This window comes from Mustela erminea, chromosome 4, assembly GCF_009829155.1.
Source record: "Mustela erminea isolate mMusErm1 chromosome 4, mMusErm1.Pri, whole genome shotgun sequence".
Lineage (NCBI taxonomy): Eukaryota > Metazoa > Chordata > Mammalia > Carnivora > Mustelidae > Mustela > Mustela erminea.
Genome location: NC_045617.1, coordinates 45534278 through 45556023, shown reverse-complemented (window position 1 = coordinate 45556023; position 21746 = coordinate 45534278). Strand labels below are relative to the sequence as shown.

At 41.5% G+C, this 21746-nt stretch overlaps 1 protein-coding gene across 4 annotated transcripts in view; it reads left to right on the top strand.

Moving 5' to 3' along the window:
* The window catches only part of MRAP2 (melanocortin 2 receptor accessory protein 2), a 46691-nt gene extending 28934 nt beyond the window's left edge, over positions 1-17757 (top strand). For 2 of the 4 annotated variants that reach the window (XM_032339135.1, XM_032339136.1), the window contains exons 3-4: positions 4000-4099; positions 16211-17757. In XM_032339135.1, the coding sequence (XP_032195026.1) occupies positions 4000-4099; positions 16211-16604 (494 nt within the window). In that variant the 3' untranslated portion in view covers positions 16605-17757. Of the gene's footprint in view, positions 1-3999; positions 4100-9136; positions 9192-16210 lie in introns of those variants that run through there. The other 2 variants (XM_032339137.1, XM_032339138.1) reach the window with 2 other exon arrangements.
* Positions 17758-21746: the final 3989 nt, after the last annotated feature.

Below are 21746 nucleotides of genomic sequence, written 5' to 3'. Positions count from 1 at the left end.
ACGAGAAGTAGAGCAGGAGCGTGCGAAGACTTAGAGTAAGACACGTCATTGGAAGCGCAGTCAAAGCAAGCAAGTTCTGGAATAGCACTGTTGGCTCCTTGCCAGGAATTCAGACCACAAAATTGGCCCTAATGCATTAGAAAGCAGAAGTGCTATGAGGACAGCTATGGCTCTCGTATCCTGAATCCTCTCGTTCAGTTAGTATTAATCCTTGTTTTTCATACAGCCAGGAGATAGAAAGGTCACAGTTCATTCTTAGGAGGTAGAAAGGAGGGAGCTGGGATTGGGTATTTGGCCCTAGTCTGACCCTAGAGTAGAAAAGATAATCATGGTGAAAGAGCATCCCACCAGTGAAAGCCACGCTGTTGTCAGCTTTCTTCTCTGTTTCATTCCATTCACCATCTAGAATTCCCCTTGACAATTTACTCTACCCCTTTATTATAATGATCTCTAAATAGTTCAGTTTCTAGACAGAACAGAAGTGGCCGCTGGGCTCTGTTAGAAACACCTTAGGAAAGCTTCTCTTGGTTTCCTTAACCAGCTGGCCTCACTGGAGCTTTACTCTCTATAAACCTTTATTTTGAATCCTTCTCAGGGAGGGGTGCTTTGGAAAGGGCCAGGTTCTCTGCTTTCCCTCTTTGACTGCCGTGCCCATGTCTAGGAAACATGGTATATAAATAAAAGTGCAGGAGAGTTTGGATATGCCTGGGCCAAGATGGGGACCTCTGATATTCCCTGAAAGGGGTTCGGGGTAAAAAAGTGCCCTAGGGTCAGGCCATGTGACACAGGATGAGGGAGAGGAAAATTAATGGAAATAACCAGAGGAAGCAAAATTCTGCTTGAAGAGGAATGTGAGTAAACAGAGCCACTCGAGGCATATTGTAATAGGATATGTAGAGGCCATATTATCAAGGAAGCATTTGGAAATGCCGTTGGACCACTGGCATTCTCAAGTTCTAACTATTGCCCTGATCCTCCCTCACTTGCTCTCCCATGACATCAAGGAAGGGCTGTGACAGTCTCATGCCCCACAGTATTGTTGCCTTTTGATCAGCTCCCTGGGGTGCTAGGAAGGCAGAGGGAAGGAACTAGGCTGGATTAAAGGCACCCCTCCTCCATCTCTGCCCACCCTGAGCTAGAGAAGCGAAGAAGTCTCTGCCGTTGTTTGCAGGGCAAAAACTGTCCTAATGCGAACACCTTCCAATGTGAATCAAGGTGACAAGGTTAAATTCTCAACTGAGAACTTCAGTATAATTCTTGCATATACTTTAGAATTTGCTTTTGCTCTCTGCAGGTTGTTGATGAAGTACAGCATGCTGAACCATCTTTATCAGTGTGGTGGGACTTCCCAGGCTGTGCCCCCAGGACTGAGGTGTTATTCTTGAATGTTGGTTGCACTTGTGTACACGTGTTTTTTTGGTATTCATCCTTTTGTCCTTTTTAGGCTTCGTTTCCACTATGTTATAAGGCAAAGTCTACAATTTCTATTGCTTTGGCACTCTGTGTCCAGGGAAAGATACATTAGTTTTGTGTCCAGAGCACTGAATGAACATGGTTGAATAAAAATGAACTTCAGGGAAATCCTATATGTAGAATGAAATATGAATTATTCAGAATAAATTGCCAATCTGACTTCTTAACTTTAGAAAAAGGGCAATACATGATTTAATTAGAATGATGCTTTGCACTGAAACACATTAAATGTTTTTTTAATTTAATTTTTTTTTAAATTTCTAAGCATTCTCACTGTAATCTCATGTAGGGGAACTTCTTAGAACAGATAAGAAAATGTGAAGTATTTTTTACCATTCTGACTGGTGTGAGGTGGTGAGGATGTGGGGAAAGGGGAACCCCCTTAAAATTGCTAGTGGGAATGCAAGCTTGTTTGGGCAATCTGGAAAACAGCTTGGCAGTTCCTCAAGAAGATAAAAACAAGCTACCCTACAACCCAGCAATTACACTACTAGGTATTTACCCGAAGGATACAAATATAGTGATCTGAAGGGACACCTGCACCCCAATGTTTATAGCAGCAATGTCCACAATAGCCAAGACAGGGAAGAGCCCAGATGTTCATCGATAGATGAATGGATAAAGAAGATGTGGTGTCTATATACAATGGAATATTACTCAGCCATCAAAAAATGAAATATTGCCATTTGCAATGACATGGAGGGAACTGGAGGGTATTATGCTAAGTGAAATAAATCAATCAGAGAAAGGCAGTTATCGTATGATTTCACTCATATGTGGAATTTAAGAAACAAAACAGAAGATCATAGGGGAAGGGAGGGAAAAATAAAGTAAGACAAAATCGTAAGAGACTCTTATCCTTAGGAAACAAACAGGGTTGTTGCAGGGGAGGTGGATGGGTGATGGGCATTAAGGAGAGCACTCGATAAAATGAGCCCTCGGTCTTATATACAACTGATGAACCACTGTATTCTACCTCTGAAACTAATAATGTACTATATGTTAATTAATTGAAGGTAATTAAAAATAACTTTAAAAAAGAAAGAAAATGTAAAATGATTCAATTTTGGTGCCTTCCCCAGATCTGAGACCCTAACGTGTATGTGCCAGTTTTTGTAGACTAACCAGTCTCATCCCTGTCCCAAGGATGTATACTTGTGACTATTAACCAAGATAAGATCAAGGAAGGGCCCTTGTAGAGAAGCATAAGCATGTTATGGGGTTTGAAGGAGGGAAAAAACACATCACTTGGGGAAGTTAGTCCAGGCTTTGTGAGGGAGATGGTGTAAGGAATGGTCTTTTTTTTTTTTTTTAAGATTTTATTTATTTATTTGACAGAGAGATACATAGCGAGAGAGGAAACACAAATAGAGGGAGTGGGAGAGGGAGAAGTAGGCCTCCTGCCAAGGAGCCCCATATGGGACTCCATCCCAGGACCCTGGGATCATAACCCCAGCTGAAGGCAGACACTTAACGACTTACCACCCAGGAGCCTCAAGGAATGGTCTTTGAAGGATGGATAGACTTACTAGCTCTATGTTGGGGAAAATTGTTCCAGCCAGGTGAGGATAAGAGCCCCTGAAAAGGTGTGGATCTTAGGAAGTTATGGCTAAGAATTAAGGTAAATACAGAGACACAGTGTTCCCTTGTCTAATTGGAAACATGGGTTTTAAAGTACAGGTAAGCTGAGAGAGATTGATGATAATTTTAACCATAATAGCTGGCAAATATGGGGTACATTTTTCTCAGATGCCAGACATTGTAGAAAGTGCTTTACGTATGGAATCTCTTTTAATTTGGAAAAGGTCAGGGCTATTTTTGCCAAAGAGTTTTTTTGTTTGTATTGCTTTGCTGAATAATTTTTCATAAAGGAACAACATTAACAGAGTTGTCATAAAGTAGGTTCATACAGAGATGAGACAGAGGGAAAGACACAAGATAGGGAGAGCACTCAGAAGGTGATTTGTACGTTCTCCTCAAGAATTAATGAGGACTTGAGTTATTCCAGTATGAATGTAAGTGAAAATACAAAATTGGGTTGGTTTGAATGAGAATTAATTTTCTTTTTTTTAAGTAGGCTCCATACCCAGCGTGGGCTTGAACTCACAACCTTGAAATCAAGAGTTACATGTTGGGTCAGCTAGGTGCCCCCAGAATTTATTTTAAGTTTCGCATTGCAATCTGTGCTAAAAAAGATATTTTCTAACTCGGGACACTTACATGGAAACTTAAGGACCTAGATGATCTACCGTCTTTCTGGGGTTCCTTCATTAAGATATGGAAAAAGAGTCAACAAGGCCAAAGTCTCTCAGTGTCCTCTTGGGACAGAAACCCTGCAGCTCACAGGATCTTCCCTCTCCCTCATTCCTTATATCTTATCTGTCCCCAGTTGACTAATGGGTCAAGATTGTCTTATCATATTGTTAACTTTCTTCTCTTATTTCATGTAATGAAAAAATCAGATTCCTTGAATGTTCAAGTTTTAATCTGTTATGAAATGCTAATCCCAGTATTAACTGTTTACAGATTCCATTGTGATTGGATTTTGGGTTGGTCTGGCGGTCTTCGTGATTTTCATGTTTTTTGTGCTGACTTTGTTGACCAAGACAGGAGCGCCACACCAGGAGTAAGTTTGGGTCTTTCCTAAATATCTATTAAGCCCCATGGGAACTAAATAAATAGACATACTGTCCAGGGCTGGGGTTGCTTCCAGTGGAGGAAAAAGGGGCTGGTTATGGATTTACTGCTTGTACCCAGTTGCCTTTGGGTGGAATCACCTTTCTCCTGGCACTTTGCCTCTTGGCCCTGGGGCTTGTTTTCAAGAAGACCCTTGTGAACCTAGGTTTCACAGTGATCCAGGCCTGATTTTTATTTTGAAATGTTTATTAATTAGGTTGTATTTTCTCCTATTCCCAGAAGAATTTGGGTGACTTACGAGACCAAAAATAGTGGGGAAGAAAAAAAGATAGTAGCAAAATGGGATGAAAACCAGTTATTTATTTATTTATTCATTTATTTTCATTTATTAATTTATTCATTCTATAAATATTTTCTAGGTAACTATGTGCTACATATGATACTAAGTGACAGGAAGTTAAAATAGGAAAGTCCTTTTGTTCAGTAACTCATGGTTTAGCAGAAGTAAATTAGTTACTAATTAAGAAAATTCAAGAAAATTAGAGTATGCTAGGATCTATATTAATCTATGATGTAGTTTTAAATTAAATTAAAAAGAAAATTAATTAATTAAGAATTAATTTAAATAAAAAATATTTTTATCATGTTATGTTAATCACCATACAGTATGTTATTAGTTTTTGATGCAGTGTTCCATGATTCCTTGTTTGCATATAACACCCAATGCTCCAAACAATACGTTTTAAAAAAACATTTCAAGGAGCAGAGAAATAGTTACAACTGGGTACTCCGTTGAATTATTGACAACAAAACAGTGAGTTCAACACTGAGCTTCCTTGAAGCTAGGATTAAAAGAGAAACACCAAGAATTATATAATTCTCAGGGCAGGATAAAGAATATTTGTGTTGGACCTTGGATTTATGGAGGAAATGATTACATGACTCTTAAAGAACATTGCGTAACATCAGAAGGTGTTTTTCCAGTTGTGGATTGCAAAAAACTCAAATGTTTTCGAGGATTTTTATTATCCCAACTCTTCAAACAAAGCAAGAAATAACATATGTTGAATACCTTTTTAGTCAGTCCCAACCAGCAGAGATAGCACACTCCATATAGGTAATTGGAAGAGCTTTCGATGACAAGACTATCCCCGAGTTGTGGCCAGATGGAAAGATAATCCGACAGGACAGTGCAGGGTCCCCCAGGCGACCAACACTGAGGAACAGGTGTACCAACCACCCTAGATCTGAAGGGGACCCAGGAGTTCTGTGAAAAGGGTGGCCGAAAGGAGCTGTGATTTTGGGTTGAAGGACAGAGCTAGCCCGATGGGACCCATCTCAGGGAGGGACCTCAAAATAAATACCAAGTCCTTATTTTCCTTCTTCCTTCCACCTCTTACCATCGCTCTCCATTGGCTGACCACAGGGGCACAGCCAGCAGCCAGTTTCCTCTAACAGAGGTCAGTTTTCTAAGCCACAGAGTGCACAGCAGCAGGCAGAATGGCAGAGAGCGGCCTGGGAGAGTAAATGGAAGAAATGTAGCACATATCCTACCATTTTCCATCTAGTCGCCCTCCTACTCCGCATAGCCTGGCAACAGGATTCTCCCGGTTGTTGTATCTCCTCACACTCTCTCCCGTGGCTGTTGTTCAGTCTTCAGCCTGCACTTGCGTACTGTAACAAGTTCCTGGGGAAAGGGAGCGGTTCTGCTCTTCACTCCGCTATTTTCAGACATTAAGCTGCAGAAGAAAAAAAAATTAAACACATTTTAAATGGAAGGAAAATAACATTTATTGAAGCCTACGGAGACATCTGGTTGAGAATCTCTTTAACAGCCACTGAAAAACCACTAAAAAGACAGGGAACTTCCCTTTCTTCTGTGGGCTCATAAAAATCCATGCATGCCTTTGCTTCTGTTATACTGGTCCAGGGAATTTGAAGATAGGGTGTGGGTTGCAACAGTGGTAAGAAAAGCAGAGGACAGACTTAGGTTAGGGAACACCTCATGGAGTGGTCAGTGAACAGCAGCACTGTGATCTTCCTTTTCTTCAAAGGGACAGATTTTCGCAGGACTGTTGGGATGTGTTTGCTTGATATAGGACGCACGTGATCTTTACGCTTGAAAACGCCCTACCCACAAAGAAAACATGACTTCACGTCATGATTAACTTTATACACCAAGCTGTCGAGGCCATGATACCGAAATAGTTGATCAAATATTATTCTAGGCATTTCTGCATTTATGTTTTTCATTGAGTTAACATTTAAATCAGTAGACTGAGGAAAGCAGAACATCCTCGGTAATGTGAGTGGGTTTCATCCAATCAATCATTGGAAAGCCTCCCTTGAAAGAGAATGACGTCTCTCAAGCAGAGAGAAATTCCCACTGAAGATTGCCCACAGCCTCATTCTGCAGCTCTTCCCTGGGGCTCCAGCCCGCCAGCTTACCTGGCAGATTTTGGACTTGCTAGCCTCCACAGACCACGTGAACCAGTTCCTTAAAATAAAAAATTAAATTAAAATAAATTAATATATTTAAATAATTAAAATAAATCTCTCTCAGATACACACACACACTCTCTCTTTCTCTCTCTCTCTCTCACTCACACACACACACACACACTCTCTCTCTCTCTGGTTGTTTTGTCTCTCTGGAGCCCTCTGATCCATCTCCTTAATCTGTCACAGTGACCCTGGGTAGCTGAGACTCGTTTCCAGTCTTTCAATTGGCAGTTCAGTCCTCCTGCTAGCTGGGTTTTCTTTTGATGGTGGTTCTGAATAATCTCAATGAGAGAAGAGCGGTTATTGTAACTCTCTGCTTTTTAATGAGGTTAAGGAGAAAGTCTAACCTTTTTTTGACTTCAATAAATGGATCAGCCCTCGGGGCCGCATTGTAAATGCTTTTTTGAGTCTGCGGCAGTATAAGACATGGCGTTTGGTTGCTTTATATCATAACAGAAGCCGGAAAGAAACAGACATGAGGCAAAAATCCCTGAGTGGATCAGTTAAAGAGGTTTTTAGATCTTAGTAAATTTGACATTCATTTGGCAGAAATTTTCTCTAAAGGAGACATTATTTTTTTCCACTTGGTCAGCTTTAATCTAAAACAACCAATTTAAGCTTCCCTGTGTGATAATTAGGCATGGAGGAAAGAATGATAAATCATTCATATATAATAATAAGAGCTTTTTAAAAAATATTTACCATATGCTAGGGTCTGCTCATCCCCTTATTTTTATAATCTCACTAAGTCCTCACAGAAAGATGAAGTAAATCTTTTAGGCATTCCAACTTCACAGATGAGAAAAATGAATCACTTGTCTGACGTCTCACAGGTAAAAACAACTATTGGTCCAGGCCTCAAACACAAACCTCTTGGACTCGGAAGTTCTTGTTATTAACCACTACAGGAATGATCTCTTCCTTCTCCAGAACTAAAGATACTAGCAACCAATCACATTTGTTTCCTTTTGTCACTTATTGGACCATGCGTGGGTTCTGGAGTCAAACATTTCCAGATTGACTTACTGAGACTTTGGGCTGGATTTTTAACCTCTCCTGGCCTGAAATTCCTCTTGTATAAAAATAAAATAGTATCTGCCTCCTTGGATTATTATTATTATTATTATTTAAAGATTTTATTTATTTATTCGACAGAGAGAGAGGCTGTGAGAGAGGGAACACAAGCAGGGGGAGTGGGAGAGAGAGAAGCAGGCTTCCAAAGGAGCAAGGAGCCCGATGCAGGACTCAATCCCAGGATCATGGGATCATGAGCTGAGCTGAAGGCAGATGTTTAACAGCCAAGCCACCCAGGCGTCCCTGCCTCTGAGGATTACTGTAAAGGCTCAATGAGCTGACACCTGTGGAATGGCTTGCACAGGCTGGATTCACGGTGGTACTCAGAGAAGGTTAGTCCCTCCCTGGCTTGCTGGTTGGAGGTCCTGCTGAGAGCTGCGGGTCTTGGTAAATAGGAAGAGGGAGAACAAGAAACCCATGCTCCCATGGGACAGCCAGGCCCTAAGCGTTCACATTTTATCTGCACGTGGGAGTTCTCACCCCAGCCTCATCTTGGGTGTGTCTCTCAGGCAAATGGTGGGATGATTTTAGAAAGGAGGCTAAGGAGAGAGTCTTGGTAATTGGTCAGAAAAACTGACATGTCTGCTTTGCATATCAGGCTCTCTGCGTGGTTTGTCACAAAGAACAGTTACTTACTCAAGTAAGATGTCAGGCAGCATCCTTTTGAAATATGACTCCAACACTCTGGTTAATATCCCTGATCGAGTCTGCAAGTTCAGATTGGACTAGTGCTGAGTTTACTGCTTAATTCTGTCTTTCTCTCCATGGAGGTATTTCAGGCCAGGATGTGCATCTCCTTAAAAGTAGTAAGACGCGAGGATGGTAGCTACCACAACCCATGCTTCTCATCCTTGTTCCCATGCCCACAAAGACATCACTAATCAGCTGTGCTATCAACCTACAAAGCTGAGACTTGGCCTCAGAATTGTTTTCAAAACATCACTTTGGGGACACTTGGGTGGCTCAGTCGGTTGAGCATCTAACTCTTGATTTTGGCTCCACTCGTGATTTCAGGGACCTGAGATCAAGCCCTAAGTGGGAGTCTGCTCGGATGCTTTCTCTCCCTCTGCCCTTCCCCTATTGTGCTCACATGTGGGCTCGTGCATGCTCTCTCTCAAAATAAATAAATAAATCTTTAAAAAAACCCCAAAAACATCTTTAAAAAAACAAACAAACAAAAAACAAAAAAACATTTAAAACAACAACAACAACAACAACAAAAACAACCCAAAACACCCCTTTGGGCAGCCATCAGGAATCAATCACAGTTTACTCAATAGAGAATATGTGTTTGCCTCTCTGGCTGGACCTTCATTTAACAGTGTTGGATGGTGGGAGTTGAGATCCATTCACTACACAGAGCCAATGACATCAAAATAACATGGACAAGTTGTTTCCCTGAAGATTTCACATTGGGATCATATCAGCATAAGAACTTCAATTCTGGAGTCACTGGCTTCTCAAGGGCTTTGGCGAAGAATGGGAATGTATAATAATCAGACGAGGTAATGAGATGGTAACAAACAGCTCCTCAGATCTTAGTATGACACAAGACACGGTTATTTCTTACTCAAGCTGCATGTTTGCCGAGGGTCAGCAACAGGTGGATAGAAGCTTCTTGGCTTGTATCTGCAGTGTCTCCAGCACTCAGCCTCCTGGGTTCCTGTAACAGGGAAGAGCATCTGCAGAGATCTCACAACCGCCCTCTGCTCTTCAGCCAGGAAGTGGCGCACATCCCTTCCTCCCAGCAGCTCATTGGCCAGAACGAACCACACCCACGCACTGCCCAGGCTGAGAAGGGTAATCTGTGGGCCCAGAAGAAGAGAACCAGAACTAGAGAACACTGCTAGTAAAGTATACTGCAGAGGAAAAAAGACTATTATAAAGCTGACATCACCTTTCTTAAAAGCTTTTAGGCCCAAGAAACAGCTTTAATGGGGATTATTTTTCTTATGGAATATTTGCTGCTGTGTGGGGGGGAAGGGGAGCCAAAAAATCCCCTCTTACCTGGATCCTTTATGGACGATGAAGATAAAAAACCATTTCCTCCTGCTTTCTCAGCTAAGGGGCCATTTACTGTGTGTGATTTCTTGTTAAAGCATTATAGCCCCATTATCATAAATCTGCCAGAGAGAGAGTAACAGAAAAGGCTTGGATCACATTTTTATGTCTACTATTTTGGAATTCCTAAAAAAACTATCAAACCCCAGATATCATATGCCTCAAATACCCTCCTTTTGTAGCCTTTCCTAAGAGCACCTTGTCCAAGTGGGGATGTTCTTCATTTTTGAGTGAGTGCAGAATTGTTTGTGTGTGACCTTAGAGAAATGGAAATTTCTCTAAAAAAATTGTAAATTGTTGAATTGCAATTTACCCGAATATGGCACCACTAAAAGATGGGTACAGTGCACCTAAAAGCTTATAGCAAGAAAGTGTCAGTGCTCAGTGTTTTTGACAATGACCGAGGTCCAAAGGAACTAGTTGGCAAGGTGCAGACATGGTGTGTATTCCTGAGGAAGCCCTGACATTTCGTGAGGTCTACCACCATTGACAGGTAGAAAACCTATGTCATGTATCAGATTCAGTTACTTTTAATTTCCCATCAGTCAGCTTATTGAGTGCACAGCTATGGCTTGCTCAGGACTCTGCGGAGGGTTGTTGTAATGCAGTAAACTCTTTCTTGCCCCCAGAGAGACTGACATCTTCCTAGTAAGTGAGAACTAGCACCTATAGCCACCAAAAGGCACGTCCACACCCAGACAGAAGGACCGGCACCTCTAGGGCTTGTTACATGAGAGAAACCTTTCAGCACATCTCCGTAAATATTAGTGGTTATTATTGTTTTCTCATTAGTTGTTAATCACAGAGATTTCATTCTTTGTAGGTCATTGTTTAGCTTAACGCACCTGTAAAAGACCACTGGGAATGACTTCTGAAAGTCCAGATTGCCCACCACTTTTCCTGAGCAAGGCAAACCTGAAGACAATCGTGGGCATGCTAAGACTCAGCATAGCAGAAATACTTCATTTGTAAAAATTGTAATAAATCTGGAAAAATCCCTAGAGGAATAACCTGGAGCATTATAGGTGTTTTCCTTCTCCAAATGGAAGTGAGAGATTCTGTCCACCTGACCTGATTCATCTCTTGGGCACAGAGGAAGGAGCACTGTGCTTAACACTGGGGGAGGCTGTGTCTTTCGTGGGAACCAGGGCTTCAGGCCACCTGCAGACACAGCTGTTCAGGACACTCACTGAGGCTCTGATGACTGTGAGGCTTTTCAGGAGATGCAAAGATGGATAGAATATAGCACAGCGGTGTAGAAGAGAAGAAGGGCTGTGCGTAAATAGCTCTGCCATGAGGCAGGAAGAGATGCATCTTGTTAGTGAACTACAGCAGGAGGGAAGGACTCTGTCCTTCCCATTGGGAGGTCAGAGAGTCTGCCTAGAGACAGTGACATTTGTGTTGGATGGCGAAGAAGATATTTGACTTTGATGGACAGAAGGGCCCATCAAGCAGGAGGAACAGCACAAGCAAAGCACAGAGACAGACAGTCCTGAGCACATCTGGGGATGGTCAGGTGCCATATGGCTGGACTATAGGGTTAGCAAGGGGACTCTGGTGGAAGAGCACACCAGAAAGACTGGTTGATGCAAGGGTGGGGAGTCTGAGCTGACCAGGTGGAGAGTCTGGGGAGCTGGTGAAAGTTTGTGAGCTGAGGAATATCATAGGAATAATGGCAATCAGTGCAGGTACCAAAGGACTGGGTGTTAGAGGCTCTCTGTTCAGGTATAGAAAATTCCCCAGGGGCAGGGAATACATGACCAAACCCATGGGGAGGAGAAGGAAAAACCAAGAATCAGAACAGTCTGAACAGTCTCTTTATTCCGGCTTGTGCAGTTTAGTAAGGCTGCAACAAATAGGTTAAGTCTCAGTTGCATTTTTTTACAAGATGAAAATGAGGAATAACAAACTCTTAAAGCAAAGAAATGAACAGGATTTCAAGGCTAAGTGTCCTATCAGAATAAACTATTGTAATTTTTAAACAGTTAAGATGACACAGGAGAACTTCTCTTGAACACACTAGCTAGATCATCAATTTCATGATGACAAGATCTAGAATAGGTAGGAATGGAACAAAAACAATAAAAAATGCTAAAATTATTGGTGATTCTAAATTTTCTGACAAATTGTCTTGGTTTGTTCAGGCTGCTATAGAAGAGTACTATAGACTAGAAGGCTTATAAATAATATAAATCTGTTTCTTATGGTTTTGGAGGCTGAAAGTTCAACATGCTGGCATATTCAGTATCTGGCTCACGGATGGTAGACTTTTCACTCTGTCTTCGCTGTGGCTTCACATAAAGCGAGGGGTCTTGCTTGAGGCTCTTTATAAGGACACTAATCCTATTCATTAAGGTTAAATATCCTTTTTCTTTGCTATATTTCAACATAGCAATTTTGGAGGGACACAGACATAATGGCTTATAGCACAAATATTCTTCAGTGTTCTCTCTTTTCCTTGTGAGAGCTTATGACATGGTATTAATTCCTAGTCAAGTGAACATCTCAAAGCTACTCTTCTTTCAGTGTTTCAGTTTTTGAAGCTTCTGGCTGCTGGATTTACCTGTAATTTGAATCAAGGTAGAATTTAAGATGTTTGACCCTTGTATTTTTTCATTTTCCCAGGTGTAACCAAAGCCGTAGGAGAATGAGTTGACTTCAGACTCTCCTAACTGATCTAATAGGTGCTGTAGAGCATCGTTTTCCCCTATGCCAGCTTCATTTGAGAGTATGAGAAAGTCATAACTTTGTTGTCATTTCAACAGTCTTTATAGCATCTTTATCAGGAGTTGACACTGTCTCAAGAATCCAATTTCTTTGCTCAACCATTAGAAGCTCCTCATCCTTTCAAGTTTGGATCCCCAGTCCCATCTTCAGCTCCACTTCTATTCCAGCTCTCTTGCCATTTCTACCACATCCACAGTTACTTCCTCTACAGAAATCTTGAAGCTCTCAAAGTCATTCATGAACATTGGAGTCAGTTTCTCCCAAACTCCTGTTCATATTGATTTTTTAAACTCCTTTTCATAAATCATCAATATTTTTAGTGGCATCTAGAATGGTGAATGCTTGGGAGGTTTTGACTTGTCTTTGCCTAGATCCACCAGAGGAGTCACTATCTGCCACAGCAATAGCCTTATGAAATGTGTTTCTTAAAAAGTAAGACTTGAAAGTCAAAATTTCTCCTGATTCATGAGCTACAGAATGGATGTCATGTTAGTGGGCATGGAAACAACATGAATCTTGTTTCTGTAAATGTCCATCAGAGCTCTTGGGTGATCAAGTACATTATCAGTGATCAGTGTTATTTGGAAAGGAATCTTTATTTTAGCAGTAGGTCTCAACAGTGAACTTAAGATATTCACTAACAATGTTGTAAACAGATGTGCTGTCATCTAGCCTTTCTTGTTCCATTTATAGAGCATAGGCAGAGTAGATTTAGCATAAACTCCTTAGTGCCACAGGATTTTCAGAATAGTGCATGATAGTGATGTCAGTATCAAGTCACCAGCTGCATTAGCCCTTGACAAGAGAGTCAGCCAGTCCTTTGAAGCCAGGCATTGACTTCTCTTCTCTAACTATTAAAGTCCTAGATGGCATCTTCTTCCGATAGAAGTCCGTTTCGTCTGCACCAAAAATCTGTTTAGTGTAGCCGCCTGCATTAATGATATCAGCTAGACCTTCAGGATAACTTGCTGCAGCTTCTACACCAGCACCTGCCGCTTCTCCCTGCCCTTTGATATTATGGAGATGGTTTTTTTTCCTTAAACCTCATGAGCCAACCTCTGCTAACTTCAGGCTTTCTCTCTGAAGTCTCCTCACGTCTCTCAGCCTTCGCAGATTTGAAGAGAGTTAGGGCCTTGCTCTGGATTAGGCTTTGGTTGAAGGGAATCTTGTCGCTGGTTTGGTCATCTACCCGGCTCATTAAAACTTCCTCCATATTGGCAATATGGCTGTTTTACTTTCTTAGCATTGGTGTGTTCACTGAAGCAGCACTTTCAATTTCTTTCAAGAACTTTTTCCTTTGTCTTCACAACCTGGTTAACTGTTTGGCGCAAAAGGACTAGCTTTTGGTCTGTCTTGGTTTTTGATGTGTCTTCCTTGGTATGCTTAACCATTTTTAGCTTTTGATTGAAAGTGAGAGATGTGTAACTCTTCCTTTCACTTACACTTAGGGCCAGTGGAGGGTTATGAATTGGCACAATTCAATATCATTGTGTCTCAGGAAATAGGGAGGCCCAAGAAAAGGGAGAGATTTTGGGAAGGCTGGTCAGTGAAGCAGTCAGGACACAACATGTATCAGTTGAGTTTGCCATCCTGTGTGGGCGCAGTTCAGGGTGCCCCAAAACCAATTAAGAGAGTAACTTTAAAAATCACTAATCACAGATCACCATAACAAATGTAATAATAATAAAAAGGTTTGAACTATTGCAAGAATTACTGAAATGTGACACAGAAAGTGAACAAATGCTGTTGGAAAAATGGGGCTGATCGACTTCTCAGACACAGCGTTGCCACAAACCTTCAATTTGTAAAAAACACAGTATTGTGAAATGTAATGAAATGAAAAGCAGTAAAATGAGGTTTGCCTGTGTTCTATTTTTTTGATGCTATTGTGAAGGGAATTTTTTTTCTTATTGTCTACTGCTGTGTCTAAAGTAAATTGAAAGGGAAGTCTTTTAAATGACATTGGTGGATCAACTGGATAAACTTAAAAATGAACCTTGATCCCTATCTCAACATGCATCATATGCCCACAGTAAAAGCTCCTAGAAGAGCTCTATCCAAGAGAACTTTTATGATGTTGTAACTATTCTCTGTGCTGTCCAATTAGGTAACCCTGGGCCACGTGTAGCTACTGGGCACTTGAAATGTGGATGATATAATGGAGATGCTGAATTTTATTTTACTTAATTTAAATTTAAATAGTCCCCTGTGGCTAGTGGTTATTATATTGGACACCCTACTTCTAGAAGAAAGCATAGAAGAATATTGTCATGAATTTAGGGTAGGCAATTATTTCTTAGAAATGATATAAAAAGCACTAAATATAAAATAAAAAATTAATAACTTGAGATTAACTGAAATTTAAAGCTGCTGCTCATCAAAAGACATCTTAAAAATGAAAATGCAATCTGAAGGGAGACAAACCATAAGAGGCTCTTAATCTCACAAAACAAACTTGAGAGTTGCCGGGGGGAGAAAGGGAGGGAGAGGGTGGTTGGGTTATGGACATTGGGGAAGATATGTGCTATGGTGAGTGCTGCAAAGTGTGTAAACCTGGCGATTCATAGACCTTTACCACTGGGGTTAATAATACATTATATGTGAATAAAAAAATAAAAATTTTTAAAAAATAAAATGCAAGTCACAGATCAAGAGAAAATGTTTGCAATACATTTGACAAAGTACTTGTATTCAAAATGTGTTATGAAACAATCACAAATTGGTAACAAAATTAAACAATCCAATTTTTTTTAAATGTGCAAAAGGCTCATATAGAAACTTCACAAAAGAAGATAAACCAATAGCGAGCAAGCACATGCAAAGGTGATCAACATTGCTAGATACCAGAGAAATGCACATTCAAATCCTGACAAGAAGCCATTTCTCTCCCACTAGTGTGACTAACTTGAAAAGACTGACATCATCAAATGTTGACAAGGATGAGGAGTAACTAGAACTCTCATACTTTGTGGTAGGGTGTAAAATGGCAGAACCACTTTTGGAAAACTGCAATTTCATAAAAAGTCAAGCATAGATCTACTGTGTGACCCAGTAATTCTACTCTTAGGTATTTACTCAAGAGCCATAAAAATGTATATCTACAAAGAAACTTACCCAGAATGTTCTTAGCAGCCCTAAGCACAACTATGTTAAATTGTCAACAACCCAGATGCCCTTTAATTGAACAAATAAACAAATTGTAATATACTTATATGATGAAATATCACTAAGCAAGAAGGATAAACTATTATTATATGCAACAACATGGACCAAGCAAAAGAATTCAGGCACAGGAGACTATATATTATATCAATTTGTATGAATTTCAGAAACAGGCTAAACTAGCCTGTGGTGATAAAAATCAAAATGTTACCTAGAGGAGGTGGAAATTGATGGGAAGTTCAAGAATAGACAAAGCTTATCAATAGAAATCAAAATCAAGGCAGTGTTACCTAAAGGGGATAGAAACTGAATGGAAAGAAACTTTTAGGAGAGTATTCATTTGAAAGAGAGAAAGAGAGAACGTGTGTAGGGGGGCAGTGTGATGGTGCTCCCTGATGGCACACACACGCTGATGGCAGGGCCCGATCTCAGAACCCTGGGATCATGACCAGAGCTGAAACCAAGAGTCGGACACTGAACCAACTGAGCCACCCAGGCACCCCCCAAAACCATGATTTCTGAATGTGACTGAGCTGGTGTGTAAAGCAGTCTTATCTTTTCCTTCTCCTTACAGCAATGCAGAATCTTCAGAGAAGAGATTCAGAATGAATAGCTTTGTGTCAGACTTTGGAAGACCACTGGAGCCAGATAAGGTGTTTTCTCGACAGGGCAATGAGGAATCCAGGTCTCTCTTTCATTGCTACATCAATGAAATGGAACAGTTGGATAAGGCTAAAGCTTGTCAACAGACCACAGCCCTTGACAGCAGTGTTCAACTCCAGGAAGCCATTAGAAGCAACGGGCGGCCAGAGGAGGAGATGAACAGGCTCATGAAGTTTGACATCCCCAACTTTGTGAACACAGACCAGAACTCCTCCTTTGGAGAGGATGATCTTCTGATTTCAGAGCCACCTATTGTTCTAGAAAATAAGCCAGTTTCCCAGACCTCACACAAAGACCTGGACTGAGAGACTACTCTGTAAAGTGTCTTCCTGAAGATGTTGGGTGTGTCTTTGTAAAGCAAGAAATCTCCATTCACCAGAATTGTTTGTGTGGTGGGGGGGAGGGTTATGAGAGACAGAGACAGGAAGAGAGAAGAGAGTCCCTTCAGAAAAGAGCTGAATAAGCTGAGTTTCTGTGCCTTTCAACACAGTTCAGGCTTCTTGGGGAAAAAAGTTTACACAGTCTCATCCTCCTTGTTGAAGAATTTGACCACATACTCTGTGTCAATGTTTTTGAGTGGGGGTTAGCATACTGCATTCCAGTCTGGTCCTGCTACTACCATGCTCTACCTTTAGCAAGTTGCTTTACCTCTCTGGGCTGCCACATGGTTAACTGTGGAATCTGGAGTAGGTGATTCATCCCAGCTCTAATATTTTGTGAATTTGAGACTTTGTATCCAGAAGAGGCTGCGGTGTTCATAAAGCAGTGTAAGCTAGGGGACTGCCTCCTATCTCTTGTAGGATCCCCCATGTCTGTCCCTTCCACGCAACCCTTAACTGAATCCAACTTTTATCAGGGGGCTAAGCCTCTGTGGGGATGTCAGAAGATTCATCTCAGTCACTGTGGCCAATATTTCTGTTGGTCGTACTGAATTAGCTCTTCTGAGACCCTCTGGCCACCCATGCTAAACCCTACAGACGACAGCCTTGCCTCTCCTCTCCTAGAGTGAGTACCAATCCATAGTACATTGCATGACATTCCTGTCCCCAGAAATGTAGTGAAGGTTGTCAGCTGAGGTGGTAAATGGGTTGTAAATTCCCCAGCAACAGATACACAGAGTAACTGGGTGTGACACAGAGTTAATTTCATGAAGGGATCCAATCTGCACGCTGGTATTGGGGAAAAACTTGGTTTTGCATACATGGTTGCATGCACAGCCAGCTGCTAATCTCTGGGTGGCATTTTCATTATGAATTTGCTCACCACCTGTCTTGCTTAAGCTAAAAAATAAATGCATTTGATTGCACAGGAATTTTCTCTGGCTCTTTGTTTTCACACATCCAGATTTTTCATTTCCTTTAAAAATTATACCATGTTTCTAATGCTTCCTAATTTCTATCATCTTGAGGAGCCCGTGGTCTGAGTCATGCATCAGATTTCATTTATTCTGTGGAAAGAAATCCCTTTGCCATAATATTTTTTGAGGAAAATATTATTCTTTAAGACTCTAACACCACACAGTAGAACAAGTGTGGAATACTTCTTTTAATTAACACATTCTCACAAATATATACTTTCTATTAGCATTGAAGAGTGCTGAGTCTATTAACTTTTACTAATATTAATATTATTATTCATAATTTAAGCAACCAAATATAAACCATGGGCTGTTTCTTATTTCCTAAGCTTCAAAGCTATTAAAGTGGTATCTTATTTAGAACTAGATTTATCGGTCACAAGGCTGAAGAATATTCCTAGAAGTTAGATAAATACCCATGACCATACCATCATTTTTATTAACTGAAGGTCGAGAACTGTAAAGGGTCTGAGATTGAACCCCTCCTGCAAGCTATTGAGTTAGCCTGGCCTGGATTTTTGGAAACTGGCAAAAGACATGAGATTCCCAGATCAGAGACAAAGAACTTCACAACAGCGCAGTCACCTGGGTGGCTCAGAAGGTTAAAGCCTCTGCTTTCGGCTCAGGTCATGATCCCAAAGTCCTGGGATTGAGCCCCACATGGGGCTCTCTGCTCCTCGGGGAGCCTGCTTCCTCCTCTCTCTCTGTCTGCCTCTCTGCCTACTTGTGATCTCTGTCAAATAAATAAATAAAATCTTTAAAAGAAAAAAAGAAAGAAAAAAAAAAGGGGGAGAAACTAGAAGAAAAAGGAGGAGCACCAATCCCAAGCAATTTTGAAATTCAACTGGGCTGACTCCATTTGGTTGCAAGTCCTGGAAATCATCCTCTGTGGCTCGTGGCTTCTCCTTGGGCCTGCAGCTCTGTCCTTGCAATTATCCTCACTCCTTCTTCCTCTTCTTCTTCTTCCTCCTCCTCCTCCTCCTCTTCTTCTTCTTCTTCTTCTTCTTTTTCCTTTTTCTTAATAAATTTTATTTTGATAATTGTAAAAAGAAAAATCAGGCAAATTAAAGTGTTCAACTATATACTCCTCATATAATAGAGATTTGTAATTCCCAGGCCCTCTAGGGGAAGGCAGGCCCAAAAAGCAAAGGGGAAGGCAACAATGCCATCACACAATTCAGTCACTCAATCAGAAGGGACTTTGGTAAGAAAGATCAGTGGGCCTCTGGACGTGATGAATGGGAGAAAAGAGCAATAGTTTTGTTACCCACAACTCAGTCCATCTTGAGGTTAACATAGATATAACGGATAGACTTTAGGGAAGAAAAAAAGGAGTTGATGCCTAGCGTGAGGAAGAAGACATAACCAGTGACTAAGGAGTAACCACAAAAAACTCTACTGTTTGTACCGCCCCTGACATGTTGAAGTGCGGGGCATAGTAGAAGACGGAGTAGAGGAAGATGAAGAGCCCAGTGGAGCCAACACTCAACACAGATGGCCACCACCAGCGGTAATCCTCCCCAGACAACTGGAAGTAGGTGAGCGCAATGGAGATGCACGCCCCAATGCTCAGCAGGATGGCGAAGACAAAGAAGAGGTTGCCATACAGAGCGTACTGTTCCCGCCCCTAGACCGTGCCAAAGAAGTTGTAGAGCTTCACAGAGAAGGCACGGGTGGTCACTGTGGAAAGTGGGTCTGGTCCACTCCCAGCCCTGGAGTGCCTGGCTCCATGGGGACTCTTCTACTCATGACTTGCCATGCTCATTTCAAGGACATCTGCCCTCACTGGTTGAGAGCAAGCATCCTTCCTTTTTCTTGAATGCATTTATCATTGAGTAGTTTATCCACCTGTTTCCTGCATGTAGAATTTTGGGGGTCTGACAGCCTTCTTTCATCTTGTCTTCTCTCTGGCCCTTAAAGCCCAGGTTGACAGTGTTCCAGCAGGTGTCATCTTCTCAACCCACTGTAAGCTTCTTCAAAAATGTCCCATGTATCTGTTGCATCAGACAGGAGGCACAGATTGCACCACAGAATCATTCCCTCTTGAGGTAAGGACATGACCTTTCATAGCTCCAAGCTATTCAGGAGCAGGCGGCTTTTGCTTTGACCAAGGGCCATTCTCTAGAGAAGGGAGCACAAGTGGGCCAATGCCCCTAGCAGCTGGGAATGACACACAGCCTAGTAAAGGAATCTGGGTGGGACACTACCAGCACCCTTACAAACAGTAACAGATGACCTCTTTGGGGCACTAAGCAGCCTCTGTGCTAACTTAATTTTTGTAATGTTCCTATGAGAATGCTCAACACAGAGGCTTAAATTTTTGATCCTGTTAAATATAAGTCAGTCTGCTCAAAAACCTGCAATGGCTTCCAGTTTCACTCCACAAAGAAGCTAGAGTTACAGTGACCTCAAAGCTTTCCACCCCCATCCCCCAGCTGATCTGATCTCATCTACTGTTCTTTTCCTGACTCACCCTGCTCCAGCCACAGTGGTCTCCCTTGAAGACATTAGACATTCATCTGTAACTGGGGGGCCTATTGCCCTAGCCGTTCTATCTGGAACATTCTCCCTCTACATATCCACCTGGCCCACTCCCTTATCTCTTGAAAGTTTCTCCTCCAGTGCCCCCTGTTTGGGGTCAAATTGTAACCCCTCCAGACCCGCCAAAATCACGTGTTGAAGTCCTAATCTCCCAAACCTGAGAATGTGACCTTATTTGGAAACAGGGTTTTGCAGATGTAATTCGTTAAGATGAGGTCATGAGGGTGGGCCCCCAGCCAATATGACTTGTGTCCTTATAAAAACAGAACATTCAGACACAGAGACACGCATAGGAGGAAGATAACGTGAAGAGAATTCGGGAGAGTGCAAGCCAAGGAGAGAGGCCTGGAGCAGATCACCCCTCACAGCCTCTAGAAGGAAGCAAGACGAATCTCTGGTGTTGAAGTCACCCACTTGTAGAACTCTGTTGGTGTCCTAGCAAAGTAAGAGCCCCCTCCTCAGCGTTCTGAATGAGGCTGACGCTGGCCACCCTTCCAGACGGGGCACCGCATTCCCCTTGTTTCTGTCCAGCACCCCCATCTCCCTGATCACACCGTTTTTCTTTCTCTACAGTATATCCAGTTTACATGGTTATCATGTCTGTGGTTCTCTGTGATCCTCCTGCTACAACATGGGCTCCGCAAGGGTAAACCAGTGCCTGAAACACAGTAGGCAGTCCATAAAAATTGGCGGGAGGGAGCGAGGGACTGTTCTGTAGATCTGCTTTACAGGCAGAACCACCAAGGCTCTGGGCAATCCCATATATTGTTCAGATGCAGAGCTGCCGAACGAGGGACCAAACTGGGTTCTAAGAAATTGAGGACCTGTGGAAGGCTTGAATGATCCCCTTCCTAATGGTTACTTTTTATCTGTTCTTTTTTTTCTGTCTCTAACTTTTGACCTCTTTATGCATTCTTTTTAACCTTCAATCTGTTTTCAATTTCAATTTTGCTTTATTTCAGGGAAACGGATGAAATCTATAAATCTATCTTTTAACTTGCTCATTTCTTCCATCTAAACATGTTTTGATTATGGATGATGTTTTATTTCTAGCATCTTATTTTGTGATTTCTATTTGCTTTGCTCTGCTTTTCTCCTCTTTTGCTTTATCTCACACAGCTGTGGTCAAGAGCGTGGGGTCTAGAAATAATCTTTTTGGGCTTGGTTCCATTACTTGATAATTAGCAAGTAATTGTGCAGTCGTAACCAGGGTACCTAACCCATTTGAGACTGTTTCCTCATATATAAAAAGGGATAGCATCCACCTAAAACTTTGTGAGCTTCAAGTGATAAAACATGGAAAGCACTTAAAATTGTGATTGGTCTGTTCTACATGTTCCATTCTGGCTCATTTGCTTTTATTCTCTCTCTTTTTAAAATTTAATTCCAGTGTAGTAGTTTTTACTCTTTTTAAATAAGTATTTTATTTTTACATTCGTTCATTTGTACATTTATTTAAAGTATTTTAGAGATTCTTCGATTTTAATGAACATACTTGATACTGAAAGTTAAAATTTGTTGTTTAAGCACTCACTGAATTAAATTTATG